Raw genomic sequence first — 23,643 nt, forward strand, 5'->3', positions numbered from 1 at the left:
TGAGAATATTTACACGACAGGCAGGGCGCCGCTGCAATACCGTCATTTGACCAGCAGGAGGCAGCAGAGCAACAACGCTAATCAGCCATAGAAGAAGAAGAACTGGCTTATAGACAGTTGTGTTTTAGCCTCTAAAGAAAAGAAATGTTTAATTATGACCGAGAAAGGCAGTAACGGAACAACTAATATTTTAACTGAGCTAAAAGACTTTTTCTTCTGCTGTCTTAACCCGTGCTTTATTATTATTATTTAACTAGTTAAAAGGCTTGCTAACCAACCGGCTAGCTTTGTGAAGCTAGTTTAGGTAGCTCAGCTGTCTGGTTTTTGTTTTATTTTTATTTTCTGTGAAAGTTCCTCCTTCTCTTTAACACATGAGTGTGTCGCTGGTTGTCATTCGTCTGGAAATAGCTGACCAGTCTCCTTTTCCACAAGGTTTCCAGTACTCCGCCGGTGAGTTTTACTCTTTATTAGCCTGTTAGCTAGCTCAATGCTAACAGCATTTTCTCTGTTTCTCAAGCTTAATATTTTAGTTATGAACTGTTTAAAGTGTTTATTCACTTTTAAACTACTTAGTGGAGATTCATAGGGGGGAGTTGGTTTGTTAAAGCTGACAGAAACTGCTCTTCAGATGAAGGCATGTCTGAGGAGGAGCTGCAGGAGAAAGCTCTGGGATCAGCTAAACACACCCTGAGAGGAAAGTCCGACCTGGAGAGAGCTGCTGTCCTGCACCAACACATCGGCAGCAGAGCCATGGGGGACATGGTCATAGAGACCTTCCAGCCCAGTCCTGGTAAGCTCAGACATGTGGCTTCAGAGCCACCTCCACACAGGTGATTAAAGTGTTGTTAAACTGTGATATAGGAGGAAGTGAGGAGCAGCTGGAGGATGCTCGGACTGATGCAGAGAGTCAGGCGGGGATGCAAGCTTCGCAGGACGTTACCACAGAGACGGGAACTGCTCCAGACTCCCCTTCCAAGCAGCTCCCAGACCAGATCTCATTCTTCAGCGGGAACCCGTCAGTGGAGATCGTACATGGCATCATGCATCTCTACAAGACTAAGTAAGTCCATCCATCCCTCCCTTTCTCCCTCTATCCATCCATCCATCCCTCTCTCCCTCTATCCATTCATCCCTCTCTCCCTTTATCCATCCATTCGCCCATCTGTCTTTGTTTCTTTCTTCCGTCCTTCCTTCCTTCTGCCCCTTATCCGGGGTCGGGTCGCGGGGGCAGCAGCCTAAGCAGAGAAGCCCAGACTTCCCTCTCCCCAGCCACATTTGCCAACTCTGTGGGGGGGATCCCGAGGCGTTCCCAGACCAGCCGAGAGATATAATCCCTCCAGCGTGTCCTGGGTCTTCCCCGGGGTCTCCTCCCCGAGGGACGTGCCTGGAACACCTCACCAGGGAGGTCCAGGAGGCATCCTGACCAGATGCCCGAACCACCTCAACTGGTTCCTCTCAATGCGGAGGAGCAGTGGCTCTACTCTGAGCCCCTCCCGGATGACCGAGCTCCTCACCCTATCTCTAAGGGAGAGCCCGGCCACCCTGCGGAGGAAACTTATTTCAGCTGCCTGTATATGAGATCTCCTTCTTTCGGTCACGACCCACAGCTCATGACCATAGGTGAGGGTAGGAACGTAGATCGACTGGTAAATCGAGAGCTTCGCCTTCTGGCTCAGCTCCTTCTTCACCACGACAGACCGGCGCAGTCCGCATTACTGCAGACGCCGCACCGATCCGTCTGTCGATCTCACGCTCCATCCTTCCCTCACCTGTGAACAAGACCCCGAGATATTTAAACTCCTCTCCTTGAGGCAGGACCTGACTCCCGACCCGGAGAGGACAATCCACCCTATTCCAGCTGAGGACCATGGTCTCAGATTTGGAGGTGCTGATTCTCCAACAATACATGACACACTTTATCCAGGAACATTAGAGAAAGACTATAAAGGGGTTTTCTGACAGATTGTGACAAACAACTAATTTAACCTGAACTGCTTCTATGGCTGAAAGCCCAGTCATCCCTTCATATCCCCCCCATTAAAGGGAGAGACACAAGTAAAATGCACACGTCAGATCCCAGAGGAACAGGGATGGGGGGGTTAGGTATCTCATCACTTTTTGGATGAACAACAGTTCTGATATTCTACAAAGGCTTGACAGGATTTGTCGAAAACATTTCCAGATCATGCAAGTGAGAGCTTGACCTTCTCAAGTTTGACATGAGTGTTAGGACCTTCCTGAGCCAGTTATTGTGTCTCCATTACCTCATTCCCAACCATAAAGCATCAAGCCCCCGACAGCATAGCTGCTTGGATCTTCGGGACACACAAACTTTATCCACCACAATAAGGTGACGGCTCAGGGAGGGGCAAAGTAAGTCACACGTATTCTTATTAGAGATGATCTTTCTAACAGTAACTAGACTGGATGAATGCCTGTTAAAGATCTTCTCTGATAAGAATAAACGTGACTTACTTTGTATTCTAATCAGAGATGATTAGACAGGTCTTCATCCAGTCTGGTTACTGTCAGAATATGCAGATTAAAGGCTGACGATATATCCGACGGCCTTGCTGTTTTCTCTTCTCGTTGCAGCAAAATGACGTCTCTGACGGAAGACTTGAGACGCAGCGCCATGGTCTGCATCCTGACGGTCCCGGCCACCATGACCAGCCACGACCTCATGAAGCTGATGGCACCGTTTAATGATGTCATGGAGCACATGAAGATCATACGTGACTCCACGCCGAACCAGTACATGGTTCTGATTAAATTCAGCTCCCAGGTGCTCATTATGAGATGAAACATGGATCTTTATGGATTAGAACTAGTTTGTTTGTTTGTTACTCTTCAAGTAAGAGTTATTTTTACAAAGAGGTGACATCCTACATTGACACTGAGGGATGTGTTCTCGCTAAGATGAGTGAATAACGAGCAAAGCTTTGCTGTGTTGTCTTCGGGCTTTTGCCAGGTTTGTCATTAAACGTGCGTCCTTGTTCCTGTACTGAAGACGGAGTCTGACATCGGAGCTTGACTGGCGGTTTGACAGTCCATGCATGAAGCTTTAAGCCAGTTGTTGTTCGGTTCTAAACTAAGAAAAATCTTTTTCTGATGATGCAGCGTCGGCAGATCCTGCTGTTTAAAGAGAAACAGATTAGATTCAACTTTATTGCCATTAGACATGTACAAGTACAATGCAACGAAACAAAGCAACAAGTGCAAAGTATAAATTATCTGCAGTGTATACAGGTATGTTACAGCTGTAGTATAAAGTCTCACAGTATTCTGATTTGGGTACGATGAGCATTAAATACAGATGGGCTTTAAACGTACATCCAGTGTTGGGAGAAGCTATTAGCATAATTCCAGATGGTATGTACAGGTCTTACACCTTAACACTAGTGGAACTGGATATTAAATGGTATAAATAATAATAATAATAATGAGCAGCAGGCTCAGTAAAGAGTGAAGTAAAATCCGTGCAAACAGAAGCTGAAGGCAGATTTTAAGTGAGGAGCAAATAGTCATTTTATTATTTTACTCCAAGACGTTGAAAGGTTCCGACTTTTGGGACTGAAACGATAAAATAAGAGAAAAAAGACGAAGAAGTCACAGAAATGGATGAATAGATAAAGGAGCATAAAGACAGAAATGAATCTTTTGAATATGTGTTTATATTTTTATATAATTGAATATTAATTCTAAAATACCGGATCATTTTCTACTATTTTAAAAGATTGTTTGTTTGTTTGTTTTAGGCGGATGCGGACAGTTTTTACACGGCCTGTAACGGACGGCAGTTCAACTCCATAGAGGAAGCAGTGTGCCAGCTGGTCTACGTGGAGCGGGCCGAGGTGATAAAGTCTGGGGAGGTAAATGTTCCCGCGCTGTGCATCTCAGTCCGCAGGAGACATTCCTCACACCGGTTGTAGCGCATTCGCTCGATTTTAAAAAGTAAAGCTGCTGTTGCAGTGGGAGGAAGGTCGGCGTTACAAGTGTCTGGTTTTTATAACATCGGAGACGTACAAACGGCTGGTTGGTGCATGTGGAGGAAAAAGTCTGGAGGCAGTTGATTCAGGATCCTGAAACAACGTTCTCGTCAGAAACGTCATCTAAAGCCAAAATCAGGCGACCACGAGCTCCACGTCATCTCTGGACAGGTGTGTGTGTGTGTGTGTGTGTGTGTGTGTGTGTGTGTGTGTGTGTGTGTGTGTGTGTGTGTGTGATTATAGAAGAATGATCTGGAACTTAAATTTTCCTCTGACGCTTCACGTTTACGTCAGCGATTAGCTTCATGTCTGTCCAGAAACCTTATCAGGGTGTGTTTCTGCCTGGAAAGCTGTTTTCTCTGTGGTTTCCTCTTTTTCTTTTTTCCTTTTTCCTCTTTTTTTTCTTCCTTTTTTTTTTTTTTACCAAGCTTTTCCCAGTTTGACACAAAGGAAGAAAAACTCGTGAAGATTTAGTGTCAGAAAACAAACTGCAGGATTTATCGTCCCTTCCTGTCAAACCTCAACAAACAAAGCCAGACAGGATTTATTCAGGAGTGAAAGCCTCAACCTTTAACCATAAATGATGCAGCTTCCTCTTCCTCCTCTTCCTCCTCCTCCTCCTCCTCCTCCTCCTCCTCCTCAGGGAGCCAGTCTGCCGGTGATGGAGCTGACCGAGCTGCCAAAGTGCACCGTGTGCCTGGAGAGGATGGACGAGTCTGTTAATGGCATCCTCACCACGTTGTGCAACCACAGCTTTCATAGTCAGTGTCTGCAGCGGTGGGAAGATGCTTCGTGAGTTGAGCGCCACACACACACACACACACACACACACACACACATTTATCGGTTAGAGCTGCTGTCATTCACTCGTCTGTTTTAGTTTGACCTCTTCACAAGGTTTCTGCCGGACATCTCAGCCTTGGACAACGACAAGGCCTGCATGTATAAACTAAGCTTCTGCAGAAAACTGAGACATGTGAGGTTACTGCAGGCGTGTTAGAATCTACATACGAGTTACCGTGTCTGTAAATTCTCCCGGAACACAGCAGAAGATCTCAATGTTCTCTCATCCTAAAAGAAAACCACATTACTGTCAGTAGAAACCAGAAGATGCTCGCTGAGGCAGGTAGTCCAAGGAACACATGAAGTATTACTGGGAACAGGTGAAGTAATCCCAGTAGTCCCAGTAATGCTTGCATGTAGCAGTCTGTGGAGAAATGACCAGAAGCTGTGAAGTTAACATGTTGTCATGTTTTCTGATTGGGGTTTGAACTGTGTTTGCTTTGGATGCTGATGCTGGTGGCGTCGGTTTCTCCCACAGACGGTTTATGAACGATGGGCGGAGCTGAATTGAAGCTCGGTGGGCGGTTTCTACCATCGCCGTGTTGGCAGCGTCATGCGTGTCGTCTCTTCCAGATGGGGGGGCTAAGAGGGGGGTGTGAGCGTGGGGGTTGATTGACATCCAGCAAACTCTGAGCTAACACGGAGATAACAGGAGCTAACCAGCTAACGGAGGTAAGCGGGCTAAAGCTAAGTCATGTTGTTAACCGGCTAAAAACCGCGGTTGTTCTACGTTCTTCTGACTTGAAGCAGGAGATCGGGTACCTGTCAATCAAAAGGACACGCCCCTAAATATGCCGAACTTCGAGATTAAATTACTTTTAAATGGGCGAGTTAGAACAATTCACTCCCCCCACAGTTGTCATGAAGGTAAACCTGACCTATTAAACCTAAAATGTTTATTAACCAGGCTGTAAACATGTTTACTTCTACTGTAAACATGTTTACTTCTGCTGTAAACATGTTTACTTCTGCTGTAAACATGTTTATTCCTGCTGTGAAGTTGGTCTTTTTAACATGGGAGTGTATGGGGATTCACTGTTTGGAGCCCCTAGTGGATGAAGGGGGAACTGCATGTTTTGCCACTTCAACATCGGCTTCACTTTAAGGTTGCTTCCCGTCGCCTTGCTACCTGTTAGCGGCGCTGCTTGCTGTACAGGCTGTTCTCATGAAGAGGTCAGATGTGAACAAAGCGACAGGTGACAGAATCAGCTGACTCTCAGTTCTCTGGAGATTGTTCCAGGCTTCATGTCACATGTCTGCTTGTGTTCTTTCTGTCTGTTGCTGAGCCGTTTCATGCTCACGGCCGACTGCGTTGTGTGTTCCAGGTGTCCCGTGTGTCGGTACTGTCAGACACCAGAACCAGTGGAAGAGAACAAGTGCTTTGAGTGTGGAGTTCAGGAGGTAAATATCACCACGTCGTCTATTTGCTGTTAGTTTTTCATCATTTAACCCCGCGTTTTCCCCTGATGTCGCTGCTTGCTGCAGAACCTGTGGATTTGTTTGATCTGCGGACACATCGGCTGCGGGCGCTACGTCAGCCGGCACGCCTACAAGCACTTTGAGGAAACGCAGCACACCTACGCCATGCAGCTCACAAACCACCGCGTCTGGGATTACGCTGGAGGTACTGGCGACGTTTCAGCAGGAACAGCGACTTATGGGGACTTTATGTCAACAAGACGCCGGTTTGGTTTGATGTAAAGTTAATTTTAGGGGCTGAAATTTGTGTTTGGTTTGGGGAACATTAGAGGGAATGCGTTGTGTTCATTTGTCCTCCACGGTTTCTACCACCATGCAGAGATATAAATCCTGTTTACTGCCTCACAAACTGTCCGATCTTTATTGTTTTTGTAAAGAAATGGGAACAAACGACGCGTCTATGACAGCTGCTGGTGACAGAAAGCTTAAAGATCCAGTTTAAAACTAGTTGTTTGCTAAGATGTGTCGACACAACACGGGTTCCTCCCTGCAGGTCGGAGCCTTGTTGGCTTTCCGGCGCTTTGAAAACATTCAGGTGGACTGACATTTAGTGAAAAACAGCAGAAAACATCAAACTAAAAACCCTGAAAGGCCTGAAGAACAGTTCAGAGGTTAGAAGGAAGTGGCAGCTCAGAGGAGAAAGTTGCTTCTATCAGAAAAATCCTGAATTTCGCAGCAGGTTGTCCAGACGTGTTCAGCCAGAAGAAACTCTGCTTGTGTTGAAGCAACCTGGAAGTTTGAGGAGCTGGAAGAAAAAACTTGTGATGTTTTGTCTTTGTGAACATCCGGCGGGATGCACATCAGCATTTCTCTGTCTGCTCCGTCCCGTGGGACGTAGATAACTACGTGCACCGGCTTGTGGCCAGCAAGACGGACGGGAAGATGGTGCAGTTTGAATGCGAAGGCGACACCTGCCAAGCGGAGAAGATCGATGCGCTTCAGTTGGAGGTAAGCGCTTCGTCTCGCTGCTTCGTTTGGGAAAAAGACACAGATGTTGACGAGCGCTTCCTGCCTGCAGTACTCGTACCTGCTGACCAGTCAGCTGGAGTCTCAGAGGGTTTACTGGGAAAATAAGATCGTTCATCTGGAGAAGGAGACGGCGGAGGAGGTAGAGCGCTGCTTTGCTTTCACGTCTTCTGCTCTATGAATTGCTCGTCATCCTTCTGACATTTTCTCCTTCAGATCAACAACATGAAGGCGAAGTTTAAGGAGACGCTGGAGCGCTGTGATAACCTGGAGCAGCGACTGGGAGACATGAGCAAAGACAAGCAGAGCATTGAGAAAAAGTATGTTTTTCTTCCTGTTGTTGGTATCAGGATGAACCTGTCGGCTTTCTCCTCTCCCAGTCCGGTAGCGGAGGTTTAGTATCGTCCCATGACGTTGTGAAACGCGTCGTCCTAATGCCAAGCTCTCCGAATCTTCGTTAGTAAAGAAGAAGTCGTATTTATTCGTTTTGCTGCTGTGACGAAACACCGTAGAGTTTATAGGACTGCTTGGTGTTTGTAGCCGGGGGAGAGGTGGGAGCTTCATCAGATCCATCCTCAGCATCGGGCTGAGCGATACGGCGACGTTTTCAGATCACTGTTTTATTCAAAGTCAGATCGGTTAAACGGTATTTAACGGTATTCTTTTTTCATACCAGTATTCTTATCCTCCCGTGGGCTCACCATCTGCGGGAGGAGCCGTAGGGGTCGGGTGCAATGTGAGCTGGGCGGCAGCAGGGGGCGGGGACCCTGGCGGTCCGATCCCCGGCTGCAGAAGCTGGCTCTAGGGACGTGGAATGTCACCTCTCTGGTTGGGAAGGAGCCTGAGCTTGTGCGCGAGGTTGAGCGGTTCCGGCTAGATATAATTGGACTCACCTCGACGCATGGCTTGGGCTCTGGAACCAGAACCCTCGAGAGGGGCTGGACTTTCTTCCACTCTGGAGTTGCTCATGGTGAGAGGCTTTTCTGAGTTCCTTCCTCTGGTCGGGCCAAAACTTCTGCAGAAGTTGCAAAAACAACTTCCCAGGTCGTGGATGATGCCATCAGCTAGCCTAGCCATTAGCTCCATCTATCAGCTGGAAGCTGAGTAATGTTTCCACCTCCTCCAGCCGTCGCTGAACCGTGTCAGCGGTTTATTCCAGAGACGACAGGCTGTCGAGGTGGTGTTGGGCTGGAGAGCCGGCTGATCTGTCGTCTCTACTGACTTTTCACCTGCTTTAGTGGTTTTCAGAGGAGCCATGAACCCGAATCTTACTGGCTTAAATCATTAAACCAGACAAGAATTAAAAAAAGACTAATTTGCTACGTTTACATAGGAGTTTTAATTCCTCTTTAATCCAGAATAAAAGTTGAGTCTGGTCCGTCTCTACGCCATCGTGCACCAGAACTCTGTTTGTTTCCTTTATGTGTTAATATGTTAAGAAAAACAACCATTAATTCCACAGATTCACGTCTTTGCTTTAGTTTGACAACTCCAGTTGGTGTCTGAACGCTTACATCAGTACCATGTACATCAGATTGATACCTGATACTGGTATCGGATCGTTCCTGTTGGTGTTTCTGTGGCTGTTTAGAAGAGACTTACTGGGTAATTTTGCTGGAAAGCAGCTTATATTGGAAGAGGAATGGAGAAGTAAGTTGGTGTCAAACACACGCTGCAAGGCGACGCCCATTTCCCAGAATTCAGTGCAGCTTTTGTCTGGAAACTGAACAAGTTGGGAGAGAATTCACAGTAAATGTGTTCCAGTTGGTCGTGTTGCGAGTCTAAACATGACACGAGTCGGGTGTGTGACAGCTGCGTGTGCGCATGGTTTCCCTGCATCTCACAAACCAGAATGTTTGTTGTGAGTGTAATGAAAGTTGGGATGTCTTTACGCCGTTCAGGTGCACTCAGCTGAGCGGTCGCGTGGCGAAGCTGAGCCAGGAGCTGAAGGAGGAGCAGGAGATGAACCGCTGTCTGAGAGCCAATCAGACGCAGCTGCAGGCCCAGCTGGCGGAGGAGGAGCGACGAGGAAAGGAGAGCGGTGAGTGGTTTTCTGGTCATGCCACGACCTCCTGCTTCAGAAAGTAGGCTGGAGTGTTTCCGCTGTCGGGGCGTCAACCAGAACGTCTCCAAGGGAGATTATAGTTTTTGTCAGGCAGCAGGACGAGTGAAATGACTGCATTTAGGTTCAGCGTCACAGCATGCAGGATGAGCAATCCCAGGTTGTTTAGTGGAGCAGGGAAGAGATGCACCGTTGAAAAGGCCCGGTTCATTTTGGTGCAGTGTGAAAGCACTCCGTCTGGCAGAACGTTGCAGAACCCAGTCCAGCAGACTGTTGGTGTGAATGACGGTGGTTTTTTTACCTCCTGGTGGTTCAGGAGATGGTTTAGGGATGCAGGTGAAAGAAGAGCTTTGTCTCAATCGTTAGTTTGTTGCATCATTTTTAATCTTAATGAAAGCTGAACAGATTTAATCGTCTCTTTTTGTCTTGGCATCGTCAACATTTTAACAACATTTTAAGTCAAGATGGTGTGTTCACTTTGCATTTATTCCATCAGCTGTTACGGTGTTGATGTAAACTTCGCCTCAAAGCTACCGTGTCGATGATATCCGTCTGCTTTCTGCATCCTGTCATCATCTCCGTCTCACAGGCGGTGAAACCAGTAAAGTTTCCTCCCAGAGCAGAGGACGACACGTCTGTGGCTGTTGGAAGCTAAAAAGGCATCTGTGTTGACGCGAGCTGAGATGAATGTTTCAGAAAACAGCTCAGATATTTTTAATCGCAGCAGTTCTGTGTTTCTGTAAACTGATTTGTGTAAAAGTAAATTCATGTCGTGTTGCTCTAAACGTGGACTGGAGGAAGAACAGCTGCTGTTTCAGAAGCAGAACAAATAAAACTAATTTCTTCCAATGAAGAATCTTTACAAGCTGCTTAAATGCCCTGAATTTATTTAAATTCAGGTTTCTTAAGCAGACGGCTCAGTCATTTTCTGCTTCTGTAGTGCTGCAGATGGAGCTGCCGAGGTCGGCAGGGAGTTTCTGCTTCAGCTGAGTCAGTAAACTGGAAACCAGCATCCTCTGTTGATTCCACCTCTGCTCATCATCATTAGACATTGTGTCACAGGAAGGGCTGAGTATTTGTTTCCTATAGATTGATCCAAACACTTAAAAAACTGCATATTTAATAATAATAATAATAATGAAAATTATAACAAAAATAATAATAAAAATGAAAATAATGATTAAAATAATAAGATAATGTAATAATGAAAATAACAATAATCATGAAAATAAAATAATAGTAATAAAAATAATAATAATAACGATTATAATGAATAATATCAATAAATAATCAATTATAAATCATAAATAATTAATAATAATAATATAAAAAGAAAATAAAGAAGAAGATGATGATGATGATAATATTGACTCGGGGAGCGGGATTAGAACTGCCAACCTTCCAGCCGGTGGAGGAGCCGCTCTACCACCTGAGCCACCATCATTTCCGAGACAAGAAGCTGTGAAATGCTGCCGCTGCGTCTCTAAACGTGTTTCCAGTTTGTTCCCAGTAAAGTCGGCTCTGAGATACCTGAAGGGTTCGTATCTCCACCTTCCTCTAAATCTCGTCTCTCAGGACAAGATTTTACCTGAATTACAGTTCATGTCTGAAACGCCGTTTAACGCCTGCAGATCTCAACTGTACATGGTCTAAATGTTGGAATTATTGCTTTTATTTCGTGGAAACCGAACAGAAATGCAGGAAATGAGTTTCCATCGTGAGTAAAAGCTGACGTAGCGACGTCTTGGTGAAGATGAGCTGTTTGACCTGATGAGGAAACATTTATCAGCGTTTTATTATCAGAGTTCAATTTAGATAAATGATTCATCACTAATCTGATCTGATAAACTTTCAGAAACCACAAAGTGATGAGGTCATGTTTGAAATTTACTGTTTTTTTATCGTTTTGGTGTCTGAACGTACGTGATCCAGTGATTTAATGATAAAGCTGCAGGACTGCTGAGAGGAGAGCCCAGCGGAGCTCCAGAAAGAAAAAGGACTGAGGTCTGGAATGAAAGCAGGACAGAAAGAATAAATACCTTCTAAACACAGTATAAACTACTTTAACTATGTCGGAATCAAACTTCCACACCATATAAAGGTCTCCACAACCTGAGCAGCAGTCTGCGTCGTCTCCTCGGTGTTCTTCTTCTTCTCTGGTTTAATTTCGCCGTACAGCTCCACGTTTTCCGCTGGTATTTCTACGTTTTCTTCGTACGGATAGCTGAGCTCCATGACAACGGGCTGAATCCCACTCGAAAGCGACGTGGAGAGATGAAACTTTCCTCCACATGTCCAGGGCTTCTGCTCCAAGAACTGAACAACAGGTGAAAAAGGTTCCTGTAATGAAACTAGGGACGCACCGATCCACTTTTTGGGAGTTCCGATCCGATATCTGAAATGTGAATATTTACCATCCTTTCTGAAGTTTCCTCACCAATATAAATATAATAACATTACAGATCTAACAATTTCAACAGGTTTTATTCTGATTTGTCACATTTTACCTAAATACAACTATAAATGTGCGGTTTTGGAACAAAGATCCATCTTTTAGTGCCGTGTTCCTCGTCGCATGCGGCTCTCTGACTCTTGACTTGCGGCTCGTGAAGCAGCCTCTGGCTGTCTGAAAATGCATCTAAACAAGTCATAATGATCCTCAACGCTGCAGTTCTCTCCACAAACAAGAGCTGCAGGCTGCTTGCAGAAACTCTGCTGTCCTAACGGCCCTAACTGACCCTGTCAGAGTTGCCAGTTCTGGCTGATTTCAGCTGCAGCGAACTCCACCAAAGAGCTGCTCCGTCGGTAGCTCCGTATATATAATGAAAAAGAAACGCCCACATTCTGGAGGCATTATTGTATTTTCACCACATACTGTTGCATAAGAACGCCATTACTCCGTGTAATATTTAGGATAACCATTCCTTGCTAAGAAGCTGAATGTTGCTGATCTGGCAACGTAGCAGGATATGTAGCATGGGAACGTTTCTTTTGGGGGGAATGGCGGCTCTCCTCGTCTTAGTATGTTGAGTTCGGCTCTTGTTGAATTAACAGAGAGGATCACTGTTTTAGTGAAACAAAAAAGTCACATTTTAACATTCAAGGTTTTTATTTCTTTTAAAACACGTCCGAAGCATCAAACACATCTGGCTGACTGGACTAGTGTGGTATCGGTACACTTTATTAATACCAAGTACGAGTACACACGCTTGGTATTGAGACAATATCGATGCTGATATCTGTGAACGGCACAATCGATTTTTAATGTTTGATTTTAATTATCTTTATTAAATCCAACCCGATCTGTGACGTTGATGCCACAGGAGTGAATCAGACGTTGTCGACTAGCGGCGACCCTGCCAGTACTTCCAAGTGATACAGAAACGCATGAAGCATCCAGTAACATGACGTCATGCTGTCCTCTGCACATGCACGTCACTTCTGGACCTTCACGCTGCAAGGCTGCATTGAAATGATGTGAACAAACACCTGAAAACAGGATTTCGTTTTTAAAAATCAGATTTGCTCGTTAAGGTCTGCAGTGATTTCGCAACATCTGCTGGAATGTGATGAAGTGTTACCTCTTAATATCTTCATCTAAATGATGAAGAAGATGCAGATTTAACTGGTTTGATCCACATGAAGACTAAAAGTAACCGGACCAGCTACTTATTTACCAGTTCACCTGTGTGTCAGAGGTTCATCCTAAACCAGTTTACTTGGACTGAAGAATCCAGAGGAACAGGAGGGGTGATGCAACGAAGCTCTGCAGAATGAATGAATGATTCAGAATATGGAAATCTGGTGATGATAAAAGGTTGTTTCAGCCTGGCGCTGTAGTCAGACTGAACTTCCTCTTTACTCTGTAATATTTGCAAACCATAACAGAGCCTGCAGCCGAGTTTACTCCTTCATATTTATGTGTCGAAGCGTCCTCGGCCTGTTTGAGTCATTTTCCTTTAAACAAGACAAACAGCAACGCGGCTTTCCCTGCAGGAAGCCTTTCATGGCCTCAGGGCAGCAGAAATGTCAGGTTAAAGGTCTGACTGGAAACTTTAGGTCGACATACCTGTATTTTACCTCCAGCTGCTCGCTTTGAGGCTGAGCATTGTCCAAACAGAAGTCTCCGGGTTCAGATTCACAGCTTAAAGAGGCGCCATGCAGGAATATTTCTCTGTTCTGTGGGTGTGTGTTAACATTTGGGTTTTTATGGCTTTATGAGGGGATGTTTTGGTTACTCTCCCGCATTTCTGACTCACTTTGGTGACTCAGACATTATCAGCTCTTGTATAAATAAGCTCCTGTTAGTTTTTCCATGTGGACATTAGGTTGACAGTAACGTTCGTAAAGCTTGGAAATCCCCTGTTTCTGATCTTTAGATGGTTCAGAAGTCCGTCCTTCCTGATTCGTAACAAACCCAGACCATCTGGAGGCTCGTCGCGGCACCAAGCGAAGTGCTGATGCACCTCAACACAGAAAAGTGTTTCCTACCACTAAGATGGTCGTCTAAAAGCCCTCAGTGGTGGTTTAATCAGAATTCTCCTGGACCGAGTCGCCGGTCACGCTGGACTGAAACCAATCGGACCTTTTAATCACCACGTTCCCCTCCAACCAGAGGAGGCGCAGCAACATGATCTGAAGGAGAAGACAAGACAACCAACGAAGAAAAAATTTTGGTTAATGCAGGACGACTCATGTTTCCATCAGAGTAAAACCCGGAGCTGCATCAGATCCTGGTGGTCTTGGGTCAGATCTCAGGACCCGTTTTTTCTTCCACATCGGACTGCGAGACGTTTCTCCCGGTCGGAGCCGCCCGTCGTCCAGTCTGGTCGTAGAATCTGGTTGTGTTTACCTGCAAGGCCCTGCTTTGGGTCAACAGTCCCCTTTGCTTTTTATTCCACTTCCTGTGTTTGGTTCACTTGGACATGGACCAAAACCGCAGAGTTCACTTCTTCGATCCAAATTCGTGTTTGTTTTTTAATTCACGATTTCCCGTTCAGAGTGAACTGTTGGACCAGGACTTCAATCCAAAACTTGATGTGAACGCATCGTGAATGTCCATTTCTGCTCCTGTACGTCTGTAAACGGTTGTCGTACGCCGCCGTCCTCGTACTTCCACACTTCTTCTACGTTGCCACGGTTGTTGCGTCACTTCATCCACTAGGGGGTGCTAAAAAGCTGAATGTTGCTGATCTGGCAACGTAGCAGGATACGTAGCGTGGGAACGTTTTTTAGTATGTTGAGTTCGGCTCTTGTTGAATTAACAGAGAGGATCACTGTTTTAGTGAAACAAAAAATGTCACATTTTAACATTTAAGGCTTTTATTTCTTTTAAAACACGTCCGAAGCATCAAACACATCTGGCTGACTGGACTAGTGTGGTATCGGTACACTTATATTAATACCAAGTGTAAGTACACACGCTTGGTACTGAGCCGATACCGATGCTGGTATCGTATCGGTGCATCCCTTCCTCCAGGACGTTTGGTGTGTCCTTCTCATCCAATCGGCTTTGTTTCAAACAGAAAGACAAACACAATTATTTTAACCTGTTAAGATAATTTTTAAAAAAAACAGCAAAAGGGAGAAAAAGATGGAAATGAGCTTCATTATCTGTTCGTTAAACACATCTGCAGGTGTTTTTATCTGTCAGGTGCTCAGATTTATTGTAGTTTATTATCACTGCTCCACTGAGCTGCTCAGAGTTTTACCGCTGCTGCCTTATCTTTTATTAAAACATGAATTAAAAAGCCCAGAAAACACCGTCCTACGTCTTCTACGTCAGTAAATCCTCCCTTTCTCAGCAGAAGGTCTCTCCTCCTCCTACAGGAGACCTTTTCAGGGTTTAAACCTTTCTCCTAAAATTAACCAGAGAAATCAGGGAAATTATCTAAAAAGAAAATAAAGAAGAATCTAAATATAAAAATGTTCCATAAAGTTCTGTTAAATATTCTGACAAACCATCCTGTAGCAGCACGAAGCTGAAGCGAACACGTAGAGCTCTGCTGAGAGTCGGAGCTCCTGCTGTCAGCAGCAGAGTCCCATGTCGACGTGGTCCAGAGTCCAGACCTACATCCCACGCTAAACGCCGTTGTCATACAATACAATACAACTTTATTTATAACACACTTTAAAAACAGCAATGTTGACCAAAGTGCCACATTGTGGGGGTTAAAAAGAAAGAATAAATAACGTACATTAGGACAACTTTTCAGACACCTAAAAACAATCAGAAAAATAAAAGCAATCAAATGAAAACAATCAAAATAAAATCAGACGTAAAAAGTCAGCTTGTGCAGAAAAAGCAGCTTAAACAAACGGGTCTTCCGTACAGATTTATAAGCAGATACAGAGGAGGTCTAACGTGTAAAGGAAGCTCGTTCCACAGTTTAGGTGCTGCCGAAGTCCCGGTCCGCTCTGAGCCTCCGTTTCGTCCTCGGTCTGGACAGAAGTAGTCGGTCAGCTGACCGGAGAGGTACCGCGGGGCAGCACCAATCAGACATTTAAAAAAGAATAAAAGTAGCTTAAAATGGATCCTAAAGTGCAGGTCAGCCGGTGAAGAGATGATAAAACCAGGGTGATGTGCAGATGTTTGCTTGTGCCAGTTAAAAGCTGCATTTTGCAGCAGCTGCAGGCGAGATAAAAACGACTGACTCAAAATAAAGTGCGTTGCAGTGATCCAGCCGGGTGGTTACACAGGCATGGAAAACTGCTTCAGATGTGGTGTGGTGTCTCCTCTGCAGGCGAGCGGAAGGACGTGATCATCACGGAGCTGCAGGAGCAGCTGAGAGACGTCATGTTTTATCTGGAGACGCAGCAGAAGATCGAGCAGCTGTCTTCGGAGGCTCGCAGTGAAATCCAGGAGGGACACATCAACATCCCGGCCAGCCCGTCGGACGACGGCCTGGGCCCGGCCGGAGCCGGACCGTCCTCGGGTCGGGGCCGGCGAGGCCGCGGCAGGAAGAGGAAGTAGGAGGACGGGCGCTGGTGGTCTTGTTCCTGTCATTGTGGCTCCTCAGGACGTTCCCAGAGGATCCGACTTAAAAACCACAGAATGTGCCGACATTTCCAGCTTTAAGTGGAGAGAGAGTGTAAATATGTTTGCAGAGATAAAAGGTGGCCAGAAATGGTATTTATTTGATCCTAGTTTGATACCAGTTCTTATCAGATCCATGTTCTTATCGTCGGTCACGCTGGCTGACGGATCAGATGGAACGTCTCTCAGCGGCGAGGTTTCGCTGCGAGGGACAGAAGTCTCCGCCAGCGATTCCCAGCAGCTCATCCCAACTGGAAACATGGAGCCGTAAAACGCTTCAACTCCGACTCGTCTCCCATGTTTCCATACAGCCTGTTTCCTCCTGCTGTGCACTCCAGTACGTTTCCCAACCTTATTATGAGAATAATGTCAAATAAACTCGCTCAGATTCCACTTAAATCCCGACTAAATGAAATAATCTCACTCCTAGTTTAGTTGAACCTTCAGGTTTCAGTTTTAGATAAACTAGGAGGAGATTCACACATCCAGACATGAGATGGATCAGCCGACCAGGAAGCTTCCACGTCGGTTTTACTCAGTCATTTATAGTTTAAAGGAATTGTTTGCATTTTTCCTTCTTCCTTGTGATAAAAACCAAAGCAGGAGGGACTTTTCAGATAATCTGCTCTCATTCCAGTAAAACTTGTATCAGGAAAGTTTCAGTTTCAGGAAAGGAATTAAAACGTTTGTTTCTCCAGCGCAGATAGTTTTGTTTGAAAGCTTCTCGCTTGTGAATTTCTGCTGCTTTTCCTTGTTGTGAAGGTTCCCGTAACTGGAATGTTTTACTTTATATTTTATCACATCAGACTCTGGAAAACCATCCAAACTTTTATTTAATCAATAAGATTATAAACTATCATTTGTTAATTATGGATGTTAAAATGTAGTTAACATGAAGAGCTGTGCGGTGCTTCATTACAGGATGCAGCCGCGCAGCAGCGACGAGACTTTACGCATTAAAAGTTGAGAATTGTGTGAAAACAGCAGTGCAGTGATATTTTCAATAAAAACATCCACCTCAGAGAGGACGTGAAATAATTTATTTCTCAGCATCTCTTCTCAACTTCGAGGAAAACCCGATTAAAGCCAACGCAGCGCCACCAGCTCTGTGGATGGAAACACGAGAAGTTTCTTCTACCCAGATGTTGCATCATCAGCGTCTGGGCTTCTAGAAGGGTCTGCGAGCGTCACAACATGCAGTCCAGATGTTTTCACATGTTTAAAGGTCTCAAGTTAGACCTTTTTCAACAGTTTCATTAACAGCCTTGGTGCTAAATTTTTGCCGTTCTGAAAGAGTTTCTCCTGAGAACCAACTGGTTCTGTCTGAACCATAAACTGTATATAAAAGATGGGCGGAGCCTCCGTGACGTCACCCGGAGGTTTCTGATGAGCTGAATTGAAGCTCGGTGGGCGGTTCCTACCATCACCATCTTGCCAGCGTCATGCATGTCGTCTCACCCAGAAAATACAAATATGGGCAAAGAGGTGGAGCTGAGAGGGGGGCTGTGAGCGTCATGGTGGATGATTGACATTGAGCGAACTCCAAGCTTTCTGTAGCTAAAAGCTAACCAAGCTAATCCGGAGATAACAGGAGCTAACCAGCTAACGGAGGTAAGCGGGCTAAAGCTAAGTCACGTTGTTAACCGGCTAAAAACCGCGGTTCTTTTACATTCTTCTGACTTGAAGCAGGAGATTGGGTACCTGTCAATCAAAAGGAAACGCACCTAAATATGCTGAACTTTGAGGTTACTTTAAAATGGGTGGGTTGTAAAAATATTCACTCCCCCCACAGTTGTCATGAAGGTAAACCTGACCTATTAAACCTAAAATGGATTTTTGAACCAGGCTGTAAACATGTTTATTCCTGCTGTAAACATGTTTATTCCTGCTGTAAACATGTTTATTTCAGCTGTAAACATGTTTATTCCTGCTGTAAACATGTTTATTCCTGCTGTAAACATGTTTATTTCAGCTGTAAACATGTTTATTTCTGCTGTGAAGTTGGTCTTTTTAACATGGGAGTCTATGGGGATTTGCTCTGTTTTGCAGCCCCTAGTGGATGAAGGGGGAACTGCAGTTTTCTACACTTCCGTTTAGGCTTTACTTTTAACCACCTGAGGTTGCCGCTTGGCACCAACGTGCCCAAAAACAGCTTTTTATTTAATGTGGCATAACTAAAGCTCTGTTTATGCTTTATATGTTAAAACTGTTATAATTATATCTATTACTATATATTATTATATCTATTACATTTTTATAATTAATAATTGTTATAATTATAATTAATTAGAATTATTAGTGCAGTTTGACTCGATGTTTCTGCGTCTCTATTAGGTCTGACTGGAAAATTAACCCAGACTCAGTTCCACATCTCATGTCAGGCGATATATTATCACTATGCACTCAGCAGGTGCTCTCCAAGCCGGCTGTTGGGGTGGCCTTGCCCCACTCTGCTGGAAGCCCCCCTTCAGACCGCCTTTCCAGCCGCATTGTTAAACTTTGTTTAAATAAATATAACTGTACATGTTTGCTGTCTTTTCAGATTCATTTTACAGCTCTGCAGAAAGTTCACAACAAAGCTTCAGATTGATTCAAAAGGCCTGAAATTACTCATTTAGTTGCATAAACTGTGTGGGTTTTTTTTTTTTTTTAATTAAAATTTGTTGAGTTTTTTATTCTGCGTCAGAGTCTTGGAGTTAATAACTGAATGTTTCTAATGAACAAACAGAGGAATGGACTGAATTTGCCGCAGAGCATCAGGCGTCAAAGCCGTGAGCAAACCGGATGTTGCTCTGCTCAGCCTGATTAACACTTTTACTGTTTCCGTTCATCAACGTCTCCCTGGCAGTCCTAAATCTTCCCCCTCGCTGAAAACCTTGAAGCTGATGCGGTGTGGACCTGAGACGTGACCTTCGAGCTGCAGATTAATGAGATGAGTGTTCATCGGCACGCTGGGGAAACAACCTCCAGCAGCTTTCACACTTTAAATACGTTGCAGCGAACTTCCTCGTCTGCGGTCGAGCTTCCTGCTGCAACACTAACAGTTTACACGCCGCAGGCTGCTGAAAGTAAACTGTGTACAGACGTGTGACAGAAAGATGAGGAGTCATTACTTCGTCCATGTCGATGAGCTGATGTTGGTCCGTAATTCTGATGAGACATGAGCCCAGAAGGTCTGATGCTGCTCCAGGTTCAGGTGTCCAAACACCTCTGTTTGACATTTTTCATGAATATGAGCAGAAAATCATGTGAAATAAAGATAAAAGTGGTCGTATGTGCCCCCCCCCAGTCAGCAGACAGCTGTTGGAACAGCTGGTTTTCTGTGAAACATGGCGGACCGCAGGACGCCGTCTGTCTCACTGATCAGGTGAGTAAAAGTTTGCATGTGGGTAAACTGGTATCTGGAAATGGGAAGCTGGTATTTCCCATGAGACTTGAATGGAACGCAGCATGTTTTCTGTCATTGTTTGACTTTTTAATGTTTTCCTGAAGCGCACACGTCGATTTAACATAAAATCCTGCAGTTTGGGCTGAAAAATGATCTCTTTTATGGATGAAAAAGGGAGTAAAGCAACGATTACGAGTCTTTTTGTTCCAGAATCATCTGCAGGTGGTCTTTACTGAATCTCCAGGTATGATTGTCGCCTGTATACACTTCCATCAGAACAATCTTACCTTTCCAGGTGGGTGAAACGGCATACTTGGAAAGGAGACTAAGAGGTTTTATTGTGAAATGGTGAAACAAAGCCGGTAAAATGTACACTCAGCTGACTGAAAAGGAGTCATTTTCTCCTTTTAAATAAGTTAGAGACATGCAACAACCACTAAGGGGAAAAAAAACATGCTGAGTCATGAAACCATTTTATTTAAATTAAATTTCAAAAGATGAATTAAAAAAGAAGCAAAGTGACTGAAAATCCTTCACAATAAAAGCCTGACATCTCTGTTTTGATTCCTTGTGTTTCCACTAGAATAAAAGTGCTTTTGTGGGCTGGAAGCTGAACTCTGCGTGGTGTCATTTGTCGACCCGTTTCAGAAACAAGCAGAGCGAAGAAAGAGTGATAAAAGAGGAAGAGGAGGAGGAGGAGGAGCCAGGCTAGAGGTAAGATAGTCCGATAGGCTTCCTGAGCAGAGCTGTGCGAGGCTTTTTCAGAGAAAGTATGGGCTAGACCTACATGCTTTTCTCTGGAAGGATCTGAACCACATTTTAAGGTGAGAAATGTCTTTTTTTCTTCCTCCTCTTGACACGTTTTCTCTTTGTGTGCGTCTCAGCTGAAAGTTAATCCACCTGTGTGTGAAGGAAAACACAATCTAGGAGTCAAACCTGCAGCTTTTCTCTCCTGTTTGTCTCCTTTCTGCTTCTACGGCTACAAACTCACTGAAAAAGTTGTACCAACACATTTTTCTAGCAGCAAAACTGGTCAAAAAGCCGAGGAGGTACAAAAATGCTTGGTATGCAGCGAGCCTTTCAGGCATCTACATGTTAAAATAAACACATGGAAAAGGCAGATAGAGCTCTGAAACTCCCTCTGGCTTCTGGGCCAAGATGAATATCCAGCGCGGATCAGTCACATAATACCTGCACTGAGCTCACTTTTCACTATTAACCTGACCTCCTCCGGCTTTTATTGACTGTTTGTCCTTTTCTTTTCGGCTTAAGAGACACACAGCTTCACTTCTCTTGAGCAGAATCCTGTAAATCCTGCAGCCATAGAACATGAGAAATGATGTGTGCATGAGGTTTGACCAGCTGAAATCCTGTGTGCCACATCATGCAGTCCAGATCAGGTTCCTGAATCTTTTGCACTTCTTTCTCTCTGCAGCAACACCGCAGAAGTTATTTCTGTGGCTGATTTGAATACGGGGTGATAAAGGCAGACAAGTTGTTGGGTGGATGTAGTGATCTCTGTGTAGTCATGTTTCCTTTTCCTGGCGTTGCTGACTGAAGCTGAAAACGACCCATTTCGTCCCTGCAGCATGAAGCAGCTTTTACTGTTTATGCCTTGCAGCTGTTAACAGTTTAGTGTCCTGTTTGGGAGGTTACTGGGACCCACTGGTGGGGCTGTTGTCCGCATTGAGCAACATGAGGTTATCTAACTGGACGGACTGGGTGGATGCTGTGTTGCAGCTGCATGCATGTCTTTGCAATGACCTCAAGAATCACCGTTCATGTAACAGAATCATTACAGTCTTTAGTTGGCGCTTTAAAAGCTGCTGAAAGCTTCAGTGATTATACCAGATATACAAGATTAGCTGCTTCCTCTCATGTCCACTCCTGGTCATGAGCTAAAATGCTTCATATTTTACCTAAACTCACAAATATTGGTGTGGTGTCAAATTGGACTTAAATGTGACATTTTTATGGTCTCTTGACCACAAACATGTTTAAATAACTGGAGAACATAAATTACGTTAGATCTGAATGACATTCCCAGATGTTTGGGCTGTTATGTTGCGACCATAGACCGTATATGAAAGATGGACGGAGTCTCTGGCTATAAAAAAAAAAAAAACTGCAGTTCCCCCTTCATCCACTAGGGGCTGCAAAACTATAAAATATATAATAATAGATATAATAATTATAACAGTTTTAACATATAAAGCATAAACAGAGGTTTAGTTATGCCACATTTAATAAAAAGCTGTTTTTGGGCACGTTGGTGCCAAGCGGCAACCTCAGGTGGTTAAAAATAAAGCCTAAACCGAAGTGCATAAAACTGCAGTTCCCCCTTCATCCACTAGGGGCTGCAAAACAGAGCAAATCCCCATAGACTCCCATGTTAAAAAGACCAACTTCACAGCAGGAATAAACATGTTTACAGCAGAAATAAACATGTTTACTGCAGAAATAAACATGTTTACAGCAGAAATAAACATGTTTACAGCAGGAATAAACATGTTTACAGCAGGAATAAACATGTTTACAGCCTGAAAATCCAGTTTAGGTTTAACAGGACAGGTTTTCCTTCATGACAACTGTGGGGGGGAGTGAATTTTTTTCTGACTCGCCCGTTTTAAAGTAATTTAGTCTCGAAATTCGGCATATTTAGGGGCGTGTCTTTTTGATTGACCGGTACCCGATCTCCCGCTTCAAGTCAGAAGAACGTAGAACCACCGCGGTTTTTAGCTGGTTAACAACATGACTCGGCTTTAGCCTGCTTACCTCCGTTAGCTGGTTAGCTCCTGTTATCTCCAGGTTAGCTCAGTTAGCTCTTTGCTACAGAAAGCTCAGAGTTCGCTCAATGTCAATCATCCGCCATGACGCTCACAGCCCCCCTCTCAGCTCCACCTCTTTGCCCATATTTGTATTTTCCGGGCGAGACGACACGCATGCCCCTGCCAAGATGGTGATGGTAGGAACCGCCCACCGAGCTTCAGTTCAGCTCTTCAGAAACCTACGGGTGACGTCACGGAGGCTCCGCCCTTCTTTCTATATGCAGTCTATGGTTGCGACAGATGTTGTGGTTTTAGCTCATTATTCTGCCCCCTAGAGGCTGGAAATGGTTTTTACAGCTATATGTGTGTTTAGCGTCTTATTGGATCATAAACTGGTCTCATTTAAAGGCTGTAAAATGTTTTAAAACTGTTATTTTAGCTGCAAAAAGACCACTTAAGTCTTAACCAAACATAGTAGTAGCTGTTTCCTAGAAAATTCTGGACGTTACAAGTGTTTTTACTTTACTTTTACTTGCTTCAGTCAATAATCCTTTTGTTCAGAGTGAAACAGAGAAGTAACTTCCCAGATATCAGTGTGCTGGATCTTTCCCAGATGGAAATGTTCTTCCTGTTTTCACAGCAGAGCTGCAGCCTCTGGGAGAGGATCTGCTGAAAGAGCGAAAACATGGAGTCTGTAAGCCTCCTGCTGCAAAGTCTGACTTCTTCTCAGCTTCAGTAAAAGCTGCTTTTTAACGTTGCGGCCGCCGCTTGATCCACCAGTTAAAGTTTCCCTCAAACAGATGCATTTTATGGGGTTTTAATCTAAAAACTGGGATGATTTTAGTTGGGAGCTGCAAGCGTTTCCCAGCCAACGACCCCCAGACGGAGGCAGACATCGTACAGCTTTTATATTCGTAGAACTGCTGAAATTTGTTTCTCTGTCAAACTTTTGGTTTTTGCTCATCACAACGTATGTAGCGTGCAGGCTGTGGTGGATCCGGGCGGCAGGAATATCAGGAAATGGATATTTTTCCATTGATATTGGTGAGAATGTTCCGTCAGCCGTGTATCATCAGCATAAAGATGGTCACACGTTTCGATCTTCTCTGCAG

The 23,643-nt window shown here is 44.6% G+C and overlaps 1 protein-coding gene across 1 annotated transcript; it reads left to right on the plus strand.

Moving 5' to 3' along the window:
- Window positions 1–99: 99 nt before the first annotated feature.
- On the plus strand, window positions 100–17,354 carry brap (BRCA1 associated protein). Its single transcript, XM_079256510.1, has 13 exons — window positions 100–450; window positions 629–790; window positions 862–1,060; window positions 2,596–2,785; window positions 3,759–3,872; window positions 4,633–4,781; window positions 6,158–6,233; window positions 6,318–6,456; window positions 7,150–7,259; window positions 7,330–7,419; window positions 7,494–7,597; window positions 9,179–9,318; window positions 16,083–17,354. The coding sequence occupies exons 1-13, from the start codon at window positions 372–374 to the stop codon at window positions 16,310–16,312; spliced, it is 1,782 nt and encodes a 593-aa protein (XP_079112636.1). The 5' UTR covers window positions 100–371; the 3' UTR covers window positions 16,313–17,354.
- The last annotated feature ends 6,289 nt before the right edge of the window (window positions 17,355–23,643 follow it).

Source organism: Telmatherina bonti, assembly GCF_933228915.1.
Source record: "Telmatherina bonti genome assembly, chromosome: 17".
NCBI classification, from domain to species: Eukaryota; Metazoa; Chordata; class Actinopteri; order Atheriniformes; family Telmatherinidae; genus Telmatherina; species Telmatherina bonti.

Bases quoted from the DNA above. Each gene is read 5' to 3' on its own strand.
- brap (XM_079256510.1), top strand. From the start codon at position 372: ATGAGTGTGTCGCTGGTTGTCATTCGTCTGGAAATAGCTGACCAGTCT. The intron at 791-861 runs GTAAGCTCAGAC...ACTGTGATATAG, and splicing joins GACCTTCCAGCCCAGTCCTG to GAGGAAGTGAGGAGCAGCTG. The intron at 3,873-4,632 runs GTAAATGTTCCC...CCTCCTCCTCAG, and splicing joins AGGTGATAAAGTCTGGGGAG to GGAGCCAGTCTGCCGGTGAT.